At 41.7% G+C, this 12,922-nt stretch overlaps 1 protein-coding gene across 2 annotated transcripts in view; it reads right to left on the reverse strand.

The window, feature by feature from the left end:
• Positions 1-1,214: 1,214 nt before the first annotated feature.
• rorab (RAR-related orphan receptor A, paralog b) overlaps positions 1,215-12,922 on the reverse strand; it is a 44,386-nt gene continuing 32,678 nt past the window's right edge. Inside the window, exons 3-11 of one of the 2 annotated variants that reach the window (XM_057333748.1) lie at positions 11,390-11,475; positions 11,086-11,227; positions 9,877-10,293; positions 8,665-8,786; positions 7,936-8,068; positions 7,714-7,821; positions 7,510-7,620; positions 4,234-4,346; positions 1,215-4,148 (exon numbers count right to left, since the gene is read on the reverse strand). In XM_057333748.1, the coding sequence (XP_057189731.1) occupies positions 3,984-4,148; positions 4,234-4,346; positions 7,510-7,620; positions 7,714-7,821; positions 7,936-8,068; positions 8,665-8,786; positions 9,877-10,293; positions 11,086-11,227; positions 11,390-11,475 (1,397 nt within the window). In that variant the 3' untranslated portion in view covers positions 1,215-3,983. The remainder of the gene's footprint in view (positions 4,149-4,233; positions 4,347-7,509; positions 7,621-7,713; positions 7,822-7,935; positions 8,069-8,664; positions 8,787-9,876; positions 10,294-11,085; positions 11,228-11,389; positions 11,476-12,922) is intronic. The other variant, XM_057333755.1, reaches the window with a different exon arrangement.

A 12,922-nucleotide genomic window follows, 5' to 3' on the forward strand; every position in this document is an offset into this window, starting at 1 on the left:
ATCCATTTTAAGAGTAATGTATTGTAGTGTAGATGTTGGGTTAAGAAGTGAGATGTGTAGCCTTCCGATTTGAGCGATCAAAGGACCATTCTCTTCTGGAATTTTTTTGCATTTACAGAACAATACATTTTTAAAGATGATAAAATAAAAGTGAACTGTAACTTTCTTTAATTCTGTGTGTGATAATATGAAAGTAAAGGTGGTTTGGGGATTTACAGGAAGTTTGCTAAAGGTGGAAAAGCACAAGGATTCCTCAGCCGAGTCTCATTCAGTGTCCTGTAGTACTCTTAGGTCATAACAGCAGTAATAAAAATGTAGGTTGGGTTTTATAGTGAGAGCAGACAGCACACTGACCAAAAGCGATATGATAATTGATTTCTTTGCCCTCTCTCTAAATATTATTAATATAAAAAATGTATTGAATTTTCTGAAGGTGTGCAGTTGTGCTTGGATTGTAAGCTGGATAATGAGTTTTTAAACCAAAAAAGACATTAAAAGCAACAGTTTTTTACAGTCTATTGCAACAGTCCTAAATATGGTGAGCTCATAAACATACTCACAGAAGCGTCAGACCATCTGCCACTGAGAGCAAATTCCATTTCCATATTTGTTTAATCTGAACTAAACTACCACCCATCTATTAACTGTTGTCTGACATTTTTGGAATCAATCTGAACTAATGGAAAATTTTAATTCACTTAAAAATTCTACACAGTAAAATCACCAGTGTTAAAAAAGGTCAAATTAACACTCGCAGTGTATATACTGTATAATCCACACTCTCAAAGTGTGGATTATATATACACTGTGAGAGTTAATTTGACCTTTTTTACACTGGAGATTTTACTGTGTACAAAACTAGAGCCTTAATCTATACTTAAAAGTGTCGAAGTATTTTGCTTTTAAGGAGTATATACACATTTTTTTGTGCTTTGTGTATAAACCAACTCATAAAGATTAGTTCTGTATCAAACAATGGTAACATTGTTCTAGCTTGGTTGAAAAGAACAAAACATGTTTCTCCCTGTGTAAATAAAAGAGTAAGTAGTGAAACATCAGCTCTCTCTAGTGGAGAACACAAGCAAACACAAAACATCTCGAGCAGTAATTCATTGTATTGTCAATTCAGTTATTTTATCTTTCAATAACACACTGACCGCAATGGCCTGAGAAATTAAACAAATGATAAAAAGTAGATTTCTCAGGTTATTAATATTTCATATTCTTGCGTTAACAGCCTTTACTCAGATCAATGAGTGTATTAATGTTTTATTGAATCGAGGGAGATAAAGAGTAGGACTCCTTCACAAGCCGTGGAATTTTTATTGTCATCAGCACGTTCAACACACTATTTGTCAATGTGTGACATGCGCCTTTAATAAAAGTATTTTAGGGGGTTAAACCTCTAAATACAAAATCACAACATTAGATGAAAACTGTATTTCAAGGAAAACAATACTTTTGCATTTTTGTACAGGTGTATATACAAAACAAAGGCAAAATACCTCAAAACAAACAAATAAACAAACAAATTGGATGAAACAGGCTATTTCTAGAGATCTACTGGAGGCTAGATTAGGAAATTGGCGGATTAAATTAAAACAAATCAAGAGCATTTGTTAATCTGTTAAAAATCAAGGATGGGTAAAATGTACAGAAACAAAGAGGCAGTTTCTCGAGTACAAACTGTGATCCATTTAAATGACTAGCATTACTCACAATTTAGCATATCGTGGTGTGTATATTACACAAAAACATTTGGTCATTTGTCAGTGAAAATGACAACACTAAAAGGGACTGTGTTACTGTGATAGTCTTTTTTAAACATGTACATAAAGATTAAGTGCTCATGCCCCCAAACCAAAGCAAGAGAAAAATACAATACTGCCTTAGTGATGGACATTGAAAGGAAAATTGGCAATGAAAGAAACATTCCAGGCCTCTGGACTAGCACACACATAACACCAAACGTTACACATGTCATAATAATAAACAGTTAATTATTCATACTGAACCTTAATGATGTCGGAAATCAATGCATCTGACCAGCGTAAAAGAAATCTCTAACCATGTGAGTGCCATAATAGTCCATTCATGTGTCACCGAAAAGTTACCAACACAAACAGTGGATTTTATGTTTGTTGAAAAGATATTAACGGAGATTACAATGGCCAAATAAGGTCTCTGAAGAAACAGGAAGGAAATACGAGACATGGAGAGCCAAACCAAGCAAATTTAAAACCCAAGAAAAACACATGATGTATTGCGCTTTAAAGCATCTGCATGCAAATTTCATTCTCAAACATGATTATGCCATTATTATTGCTTTCTGCTCAGTATTTTTTGGATAATTCTTCATTCACACAGCTAACCCTGATTCTAAAAGAGGACTGGACAATTTCACTGTCTTTTATATTACCGTCATTATTTTGCAAACGTTGCGACTGCCTTCTTGCAGGTTCGGACACGTTCATTATTCTCCTTAACTATAAAACAATAGTTTCCCTGAGCAGTTCCAATATACCCTTTACTGAGGTCAGATATTTGATGGATTGTCTTTCACGAAACAGACACTATAACAATACTACACGTAAAGCAGTGCCAGCCCTTACAAAAACATTAAACACAAATGTTAGGAACATCTTTACTAAGGTTATTGCTGTCCTTGTTATGTTGGCTGTGTGCTCAATGCATCAAATTTGGTTTGTGTGTGTGTGTGTGTTGGTCGGGGGCACAAAAGTGTTGACACAAAGATCCGACATCTTTTTTTTTAGATACAAGCTTGTGCACAAAGCTGCAAAGGTAAGAGGAGTGTCAACCGTTTCTCTCTCCTCTTCCCTGATAAGCTGCAGTACCGAGTGCAAAAAATACATCTCGAACCACCTCAATGACATTTCATATAAACTGTGTGATCCCCTGGAATGTAAACCCATGCCCCATCATCTCTCCACTCAACTCACTTAGATGGAAATCTAATTACAGTATCACTATGGCACAACAGGGTGTCACTTCACCGTCTAAACAAAGAGAGCTGGCATCAAACGACAGAAATTCAACAAAACACGGAAAAACATTTCAGATCTCACCGATCTTAAACAACAGCACGTTCCTTCAGTTTTTTTTCACGATTTGATTTTAAATGGTTTATTGCTGGGAAAAACACGAAGTGCTACCTTTCCTTAGGTTCTATACATCATACATTGCATGATTTATCTAACCATATAGCAAGTACATATATACGCGTGTAACTGAACTCACTGCCTCAGAATGTGCCACTTGATGATGAAACACAATGGTCATCGTTCGACTAAAATAGTAATTCAGGTCTCAAGATTTGAGTCCCATGTCAGTCCTGTTTTGTGTCTCCTCCGTCTTCTCCGGTGGCCTCGGCAGTGGTTATGCCAATGATGTCCCTGCTGAATATCCGTATAGTGGAAGAGGTCAGTAAAGGGCAGTGCTGTGATGTTAGCACCAACATGGGCTGTACATTGTGCCACCGGTGGAGAAAGACATTGACTTCAGAGCCAGACCTTCATTTCCTGTCTATGTTTGCCCAGACATCTCTGATTTAGCCTCTATAACCAGTAGAGGGCACCGCTGGGGTAGTCAGATACAGTGGGAGTGTCTCATGGAGTCAGAACAGGACACCAAAAGATAAAGCGATGGCATGGAGGAACACTCTGAAGCACGTTACAAAATATGGGCCGGCACCCCGAGGACAGTTTCTGCCTCCCTTCTGATGTTTCCTCTTCTTCAGATCACCTAGCTGTCAGGCGCACGGCCAGAGGGACGAGTTCAAAGTGCGGCTGGACTCTAAGAAGTGCTTTGTGAGAATGCAGTGTATGTGATCCAAGGCTGAAGTGAGCTTAGAGTTCTTGTCAGCATGTTAGTATTATCTTTTCTCTCTCAGTGTCGCTCAAAGTTCGTGCAGCATCAATATGAGTCTCTCTCTCTCTCTCTCTCTCTCTCTCTCTCTCTCTCGATCAGGCCTCCTGAGGCAAAACCTGCTCAAAGTCTGAGCCGAACAGCTCTTTATAAAGCGGAGGGAAGCGCGTGTGGACCATTTCTGGGTACAGAGCTCTGAACGCACTCAGTTTCTCCATGTGTCGACGACACAGCATCCGGATGATGGAAACTTTGCAGACCAGCTAAAGGGGAACGAAAATTACGAGTGGTCAGATAAAAGTACAAATAGAACTGTGCAGACGTGTGTGTTAAAGGAGGAAGCTGCACCTTCGTGAGTATTCCCTCATCCCTCTGGTTCTTCTGCAGTAAGTTCTGCAGGGCAAGCTTGATCTTCTGCTGGAGTTTCTCAACCCTGGTCTTTTCCTGCAGCCAGGAGCGATCTACACACACACAAACATACAGAATATTTACACATTTTCAGAGCATGCAGATTCAAAGTCTACAAGGACTGTCGAATCATTTAATCGCGATTAATCTATATGTTTATATGTTTAAATATGTTTATATAATGTATACGTGTGTGGCGTGTAAATGTATATGTATATAGAAATACACAAACATACATGTATATATTTAAATTCATACATTTAAAAAATTATATTTAAATATAAATGTATATTTATTTTAGGGCTGTCAACCGATTAATCGCATCCAGAATAAAAGTTTGTGTTTACATAATATATGTCTGTGTACTGTGCATATTTTATATATTTAGGAAATATTTAGATGTATTTATTTATACTTACCAATAATTGAAATTATTTATAAACGTTTATTAATCTGGATGTGATTAATCGCGATTAATTGGTTGACAGCCGTTTATACACAGTATCTCACAGAAGTTTACACCCCTCACATTTTTATAAATATTTTATTATATCTTTTCATGTGACAATACTGAAGAAATGAAACTTTGCTACAATGTAAAGTAGTGAGTGTACAGCTTGTATAACAGTGTACATTTGCTGTCCCCTCAAAATAACTCAACCTTTAATGTCTAAACTGCTGGCAACAAAAGTGAGTACACCCCTAAGTGAAAATGTTCAAATTGGGCACAATTAGCCATTTTCCCTCCCCAGTGTCATGTGATTCTATAGTGTTACAAGGTCTCAGTTGTGAATGGGGAGCAGGTGTGTTAAATTTGGTGTTATCGCTCTCACTCTCTCATGCTGGTCACTGGAAGTTCAACATGGCACCTCATGGCAAAGCTCTCTTAGGATCTGAAGAAAAGAATTGTTGCTCTACATAGAGATGGCCTAGGCTATAAGAAGATTGCCAAGACCCTGAAACTGAGCTGCAGCACGGTGGCCAAGACCATGCAGCGGTTTAACAGGACAGGTTCCACTCAGAACAGGCCTAGTCATGGTCGACCAAAGAAGTTGGGTGCACGTGCTCAGCGTCATATCCAGAGGGAAGCAGAGCATGATCCCCTCCCTTCGGAGACTGGGCCTCAGGGCAGTATTCCAACATGATAATGACCCCAAAAGAAGCTGAGGGTAAAGGTGATGGACTGGCCAAGCATGTCTCCAGACCTAAACCCTATTGAGCATCTGTGGGGCATCCTCAAACAGAAGGTGGAGGAGCGCAAGGTCTCTAACATCCACCAGCTCTGTGATGTCGACATGGAGGAGTGGAAGAGGACTCCAGTGGCAACCTGTGAAGCTCTGGTGAACTCCATGCCCAAGAGGGTTAAGGCAGTGCTGGAAAATAATGGTGGCCACATAAAAAAACTATTGACACTTTGGGCCCAATTTGAACATGTTCACTTAGGGGTGTACTCACTTTTGTTGCCAGCGGTTTAGACATTAATGGCTGTGTGTTGAGTTATTTTGAGGGGACAGCAAATTTACACTGTTTTACAAGCTGTACACTCACTACTTTACATTGTAGCAAAGTGTCATTTCTTCAGTGTTGTCACATGAAAAGATATAATAAAATATTTACAAAAATGTGAGGGCTGTACTCACTTCTGTGAGATACTGTGTATATATATGTAGCGAGGAAGGCGGGACGAGAGCCGTGGGGCAGGAAGGCGGGGCCGGTGGCGTGAGTGATAATGAGTATCAGCTGTACGCGCACCGGTCTCGCATGCCTCACGGGGGAGCTCGGGAGCATAAGAGGACGAGCAACGGGACTTCCGACGAGAGAGGACCGGGCCCGGAAGTTGTTAAGTTTTGTTTACGTTCGTGTGGCCGGCAGTCGTCCATGAGGGGCTGCCGGCCTGTTTTAATGCTGTTTATTGTTTATTTATTTTTGATTAAATATGTTTAAATGTTCGCCGGTTCCCGCCTCCTTCTTTCCCTTCTATTGAAGTGTATTACATTGGTGCCGAAACCCGGGAGGAAGGAGGGACATGCTGTCAAAGAGTCCTCGCCGCTGAGGGGGATCGCGGTGCTGCGGAGTTCGGGCAGCGCGGAGGAGGGAAGTCCGCGAGTGGCTGCCCGAGGCGGTGGTGCTGGATCGTCGGTCGAGTGGGACGAAGACCTCGCGACCGTCCTCGTGGGCCGAGGTGGGATGGTTGCCGTCCGGGAGGGAGCCAAGGGTCGGCGCCGATTGCCATGGGCCGGAGCCTGCTGCCATCCGCCAGGAAGGGGAGGAGCAGGGAACGGGAGACCCGCTGCCCTCAGCCGGAGGAGCCATCGCCGGCCGCCAGGAGGCGGAGGAGGATCGGGATGTCCACCAAGCGTCCAGTACCACCGCATGGCACTGCGAAGAAGAGCCTCTCGGCTGGCTGAGGACCGAATGACAGCGTGTCGGGGAACCGGACTATTTTTTTTTCTTTTTTCCTCTCTCCCCTCTCTCGTCCCTGTCGCTCGGGGTGCTCCCGGCTCCGTTCTCTCGTCTCGTCGGTGCGTACCCCCAGGCACTGGGGCTCTCAAGGGGGACCCCCAGGGGGAGTAAGCACAGGTGCGGTGGTACCCCCCGGCCTGTGAGGGGCGATGGGGGTATGTAGCGAGGAAGGCGGGACGAGAGCCGTGGGGCAGGAAGGCGGGGCCGGTGGCGTGAGTGATAATGAGTATCAGCTGTACGCGCACCGGTCTCGCATGCCTCACGGGGGAGCTCGGGAGCATAAGAGGACGAGCGACGGGACTGCCGACGAGAGAGGACCGGGCCCGGAAGTTGTTAAGTTTTGTTTACGTTCGTGTGGCCGGCAGTCGTCCATGAGGGGCTGCCGGCCTGTTTTAACGCTGTTTATTGTTTATTTATTTTTGATTAAATATGTTTAAATGTTCGCCGGTTCCCGCCTCCTTCCTTCCCTTCTATTGAACTGTATTACTATATATATATATATATATATGACACAAAAACACACACACGTATGTGCATTTATATCTACATATACATAGCACACGCACATAATTTATATAAACAAACTTTTTTTGTGTGCTTGCTTATTATTTGAGAAACAAATTCAACACAACTTCAATTCAATGCAACAATTTACCTAAGAATCATTGTTTTGCGACTCAACGATTTTACACAAAAATCCATCAACCTTGTGATTCATCACTGAAGCACACAGTCTTTTTTGTCCTCTCTCACCTGCAGACATCAGCACATATGCTGAAAAGAGGCCGATCTCATCTTCGGTGAGCTGCAGAGAGCTCAGACTCTTAGCAAACTCAAACACGGAGCTGATAAGATCATCACAGCCTGAAAAGGCACACACAACACATTAGTTAACACTTCACATTTCCATCCTTCTGCTATTTTCTTCTATTAAAAATAGCAGCTCTCAATGCGTACCCAGAGCTTTGAAGACTTCCGGCCCTGCGTATTTGCTGTCGAAAAAGACTGTGTTGTTCTGGGAGTTATACGCCCGACACATCCTCACAAACACGACTTCTAAAGAACCTGGGGAACAGAAAAACACGCTTATTATTTAGCAGCTCTGCCGCTGTTTGTCACTACACAGATACGTTGCTGTTGGTTCGGGTGAACGGGTACAGAGGTTTATCTGAGGCGTACCTGCTTTGAGCAGCACGATCTGATCGTTCTGACAGAGCTCCATGAATCCATCAATGCGCTTGGCAAACTCAACCACATACTGCACAGCCTCAGTGACTTTAACCGCACACAGCTGCCACATGTCCTCCTGAGACTAAACATGGCATCACATGATTATTCTCCTCAGGGATCAATGCATGTCCATCCATCCTTAAATTCATCCATGCGTTCATTCGTGAAACCAAAATATACACACAACATAAAATCAAGCATTACAGACACAAGACATTATTAGGGAAACACAATGAGAATACATTTGTCCATAATAAATATCTGCTTTCAATAGGACAATTATTGGAAAAATAGTTTTAAGCATGAATTATGGCATCCTCAGTCAGGATTCGTTTTTCATTGTTTTTTATGGCTCTTTTCACACATATTTATCAAATATATTTTTACATATCTACTTGAGTACCAGTGTTCCCAATAGTGGGTGATGTGCAACTATGCTATCAAAACATGTACACACACTCTTTTTGAATAGCTGTCCACTGTATCGACATCTAGGTGTGAAAGGGTTAAAGACACTATAAACAGAAAACTATTCTGCTCGAGTTTCCTGAATAATGCCCTTTGACAAATTCTAGACGTGCGATAGCAGTTCATCTCAGATGATCGCACGCTATAAGATCACTGGAAACAAATGTTAACACCAGGTCTAAAAAGAGCCAAACAAACATAAGCAAGCACCTTCTTCTGGTACGTGTCCAGGTCGGTCTGTAGGACTGTCTGCCAGTTGCTGGGCTGTAGCTCTTCTCTGAGATACTGGCACGTCTCCAGGTGAGACTTACAGATGTTCTCTGACAGATGTTCTGTGTTAGAAACACACAAATAGAGTCAGACAGCTGGCCCTGACACACAAACTTCATTTCCCGGGGTTTGTGAAACACACATTTGGCATATTAAAACTGTCGGTCTAAAAATCAGGGAAATGATGGCACCATATTTTCTAAAATAAAATCATTAAGCGTTTCTTAATAAGACAGCTTTTCAGGGAAGAAGACTCTTTGAGTTCTTCTGCTACTCTTCCACTCGTCTGTGTTAATGAGCCGCTTGCCACTAATGCCGTGTTAAATGGGCTGTGGAGGTGGGTTCACAGACCCCTGCTGTTTCAAACCCCACAGCTGTCAATCATTCATGTAACCGCAGCATCCTTTATAATTATTTAGGATGGCAGTGTGTAATTTCATTCAATAATATTTTCTTTTTTGCAATTGCGTAAAAATGATGCAAATGCAACTGACAGATAAACAGTAATAAAAAGAGCAAAAAATGTCAGTACTTGTCATTTTCTATAAATAACCATTTAATGCAATGTGATCACCCAAAATAATAACTGAAAATGGGTTTACTCAAAGTAATACTGGTGACTATTAATTTCAGAGTCAATTTTTATTTTATTTTATTTTGTGCTATCCTGCTGGAAAAACAATGGAGACCATTAAGAGAAATTCTAATGGATTTAATAGTTATAATAGGAATAGTACTGGTTTTAATAGAAACAATAATGGTCTCTTTGGGACTCTACTGGTAATGCATTGGGTTCTATTCATGGGATGTTTTCTGGTGGACGGGAATCACTGTATCACCATTAACCCTAATGGAATAAGACCCAAAACACACTACAGGAATTTTATAATGGTTTTAATGGGAAACAGCTGATGGTTTATAATTGTATTTGCAGTGAAAGCATTAGTTTATTTTGCTTTGAATATTGTAAGTCATTTGCAAGTCCATATGGAGTCAACCAATAGGCGTTTAGCACCTTAAGCCTAGAGTAAAACATTTGACCTTGATTACATCAAGTTTGCTGACTTCCACAGATTTTACTTTGAAAACAGAGCGGAAAATGCAAATAAGGTGTTAAGATTCCAGTAGTGATTAGTGCTTAAAAACTGTTACCTAGATCACTGTCAGGTGGGGAAGAGTCTCCATTACTATAGCAACAATATTGATCTAAACCAGAGTCTGAGCTGAGGTCGCACACAGGTTCTAGTTTAATGCCATCCATGTCTAGACCTGACTGGTCTGGAGAGGGCTGAATGTCCAGGTAAAATCCACCAATCGCTGAATCTGCCTTTCCCCCCTCTGAGGTCTGACCGTTGACGTATCTGCTGATGTCATCAGGGAGCTCTGTGACCCCAGTGGTGGACAGGGCGTAAGAGGGTGTGAGCGGTTCCGCCTCTCCAGGAGGTTGAGGTTCCCGTCCATCCTCTGTATCTTCATCCGCTTTCTCCTGCTGCAGCTGCTGACGGTGTTTCTGAACCTCGGCAAACAGACTGTCCCTCTGTTTCTTAGACATGCGGCCAAACTTCACAGCTGTGAGAGCGCACACAAACACACAGCAGTGAAACGACAGTAATGTGTTTATCATTAATTACATTAATAACATGCTATGAGTACCTAAATAACATGTGAAGGGGGGCATTTAATGGCGGTGTGTAGGCTGTTTAATGGGGTGTAGGCTGATAACTGGAAAGTTGAGGTTTGGTCCCACTTGTTTCTGGAAGATTGTACCAGTAATACGTTCATTGTGTTGTGTATCAGTGAAATTTGAAAAATGTGGAAGAAATTTCTTTGGCCCTGACTGTATGCCAGGGAATAAAGACTGCATTTTTTACCCAGTAAAATATTTTTTTAAATCTTAATGATACAAGAGACTGTCTGTAGTGGTGTCTTATGCAGAAATAAATTACTCATTGTGAATGATGTACAATAATCGGCAATGACACAATGCAGCTGTTCACTATAAATCAACTAAATATAAAAAAACCCATTCTAAATCATAAAATAATAACACACACAAAAGCATGCATATTTTATGATTTTTTTAACATAATTGTGTGACAATTTTGACATAACACTGATTATGACCTTCGCTTTAGCTTTATTACCACTATTCCAGTTTCCATGGTAACAGTGATTTATCTCATTGGTGGATTTTTAGCTTGCACAGAAGACTAAACCATCACTAAAGTCAAGGTAAATCTGTAGTCACAGGTCAGTTACTCTAAGTGAATGCGATATTTCCTATAGAAACTCTACTGTATCTCTCTACATCGTCCTATAGTAAACCGACAGACATATGCACACCGTTAGCTGAGAACCTACCATCTCTTGACATGCCCACTGCTAAGCATTTCTGCAGGCGGCAGTGCTGGCAGCGGTTTCTGCTGGTGCGGTCGATCAGACAGTTCTTCTGCCGAGGACAAGAATATGACACGGTGCCCTGCTGACTCCTCCTGAAGAAACCCTTAGAGAGAGAGAGACAGATAGAGAGACCAGTCACCTCTAGCTTGCAACTTTGCAGTTGGTATCACATTGTCTAGATTGATTATGGTTATTCCAATATTTACACATATCTGCCAGAAGCTATCGACAAGAGACGTGACTGTTATTTCCATCATTGCCGTACCTTGCATCCCTCACAGGTGATGACACCATAATGAATCCCTGATGATTTATCTCCACAGATTTTACAAGGAATACTCTCAATCTGAGCTGCAGGCAGAGAGACAGAACAGAAAAGAAAGTGTTTGAGCAAAGGACACAATGAACAAAACAACTAGATGGCAGTCAAACCACATTTTGACATTAAAATACACATTGACGCTTGAGTTGTTCCAAATCTGTATACATTTCTTTGCTCTGATGAGCACAGTTAAAGATATTTGGAAGGATGCTTGTAACCACGACAGCATTGTAGGAAAAATTACAATGGTAGCCAGCCAAAAGTCCCCAAGAGCTGTTTAGTTACAAGCATTCTTCCAAATATCTTTCTTTGTGTTCATCAGAACAAAGAAATTTATACAGATTTGGATTATTTTGGGGTGAACTGTTCCTTTAATGTGCAGAGACAAATGTAATGAATTCATGTCTATGAAGAAATGGGCGGAGACTAAATGCAGCATCTGAGGTTTTAGACTTTGTTAATTTGCAAATCAACAGGACACATTGTATAGAGCACTTCTGTTTTACCTCATTTGCCTCTAAACACAAACCCTTTCCTGTGATAGAGAACCTATAAATAGATCAAGTCTAATTTCCCCGTTTCTGACCTTTGAGTTCACCAAAACAAAGCCAGAGTTTGTTGAGCGCAGAATCTAACACCGGCCTTTAGCTAGAACATCAACAGCAAACACAAAAACTGAATCAAGGCAACAGCACATAAAACCATTTATTTGAGCGGAAAAAGACGACTACGACTGCTGCAATCACCCACGAGACGTGCATCATCTGTAAATACAATCTGCTCTCCTAACATCCAACATTCATTTGGGTAGCTACAGTATGACAATGCCATTCTCCCTCAAGCCACAAGCTTGCTCGTGACAGCGCTGCGCTGCATTTCGGTAAATATCAAAGTCAGCGCGCACTCCTAGCTGAAGATGCTGTGTGTGTGTGCGCTGTAGCGGTGTGTAAGTCCCTCAGCGGCTCGCTGTGGTTGGCTGTGGAGGAGAGCGCAGTGATGGTGCGGTGCGCGAGGATGTCGAGAGGAGTGCTGGGGGAATAGAGCTGAGTAGAAATCCATTTAGAGAGGAGATGCAGTCTTTCTGGCAGCCCTGAGGCGCATGCAGCACAGGATGAAAAAGTAAAACACATCACCGTCAGAACGCTCTCTTTTCGCTCTCTCCATCACCAGCGCTCAGACTTGCGCATTTTTTTCTGAAGCGGTTTTTTCTCATGGTTACAGAAAGGGCTTTAATCCCCTTTGGTTCTGCATGGCGTATTCATTAAGAGCATCCTCACTTTCTCTCATTAGATATGTAAAACCAAACGGCAGTAATTAGTTACTCTGAAGCACAAGACGCTAATCTGGTCTGAATTATGGATTAATACATCAAAGGCACATTCTCCCAGAGCAACTGCTGAAGTGAAGCAGCAGCGGCTTCAGCTCTCATGCAGGAGCACAGCTTTTACTGCTGCTTCAAACTGCAGAAGATGAATG

This window comes from Triplophysa rosa, linkage group LG1 (genome assembly GCF_024868665.1).
Source record: "Triplophysa rosa linkage group LG1, Trosa_1v2, whole genome shotgun sequence".
NCBI lineage: Eukaryota > Metazoa > Chordata > Actinopteri > Cypriniformes > Nemacheilidae > Triplophysa > Triplophysa rosa.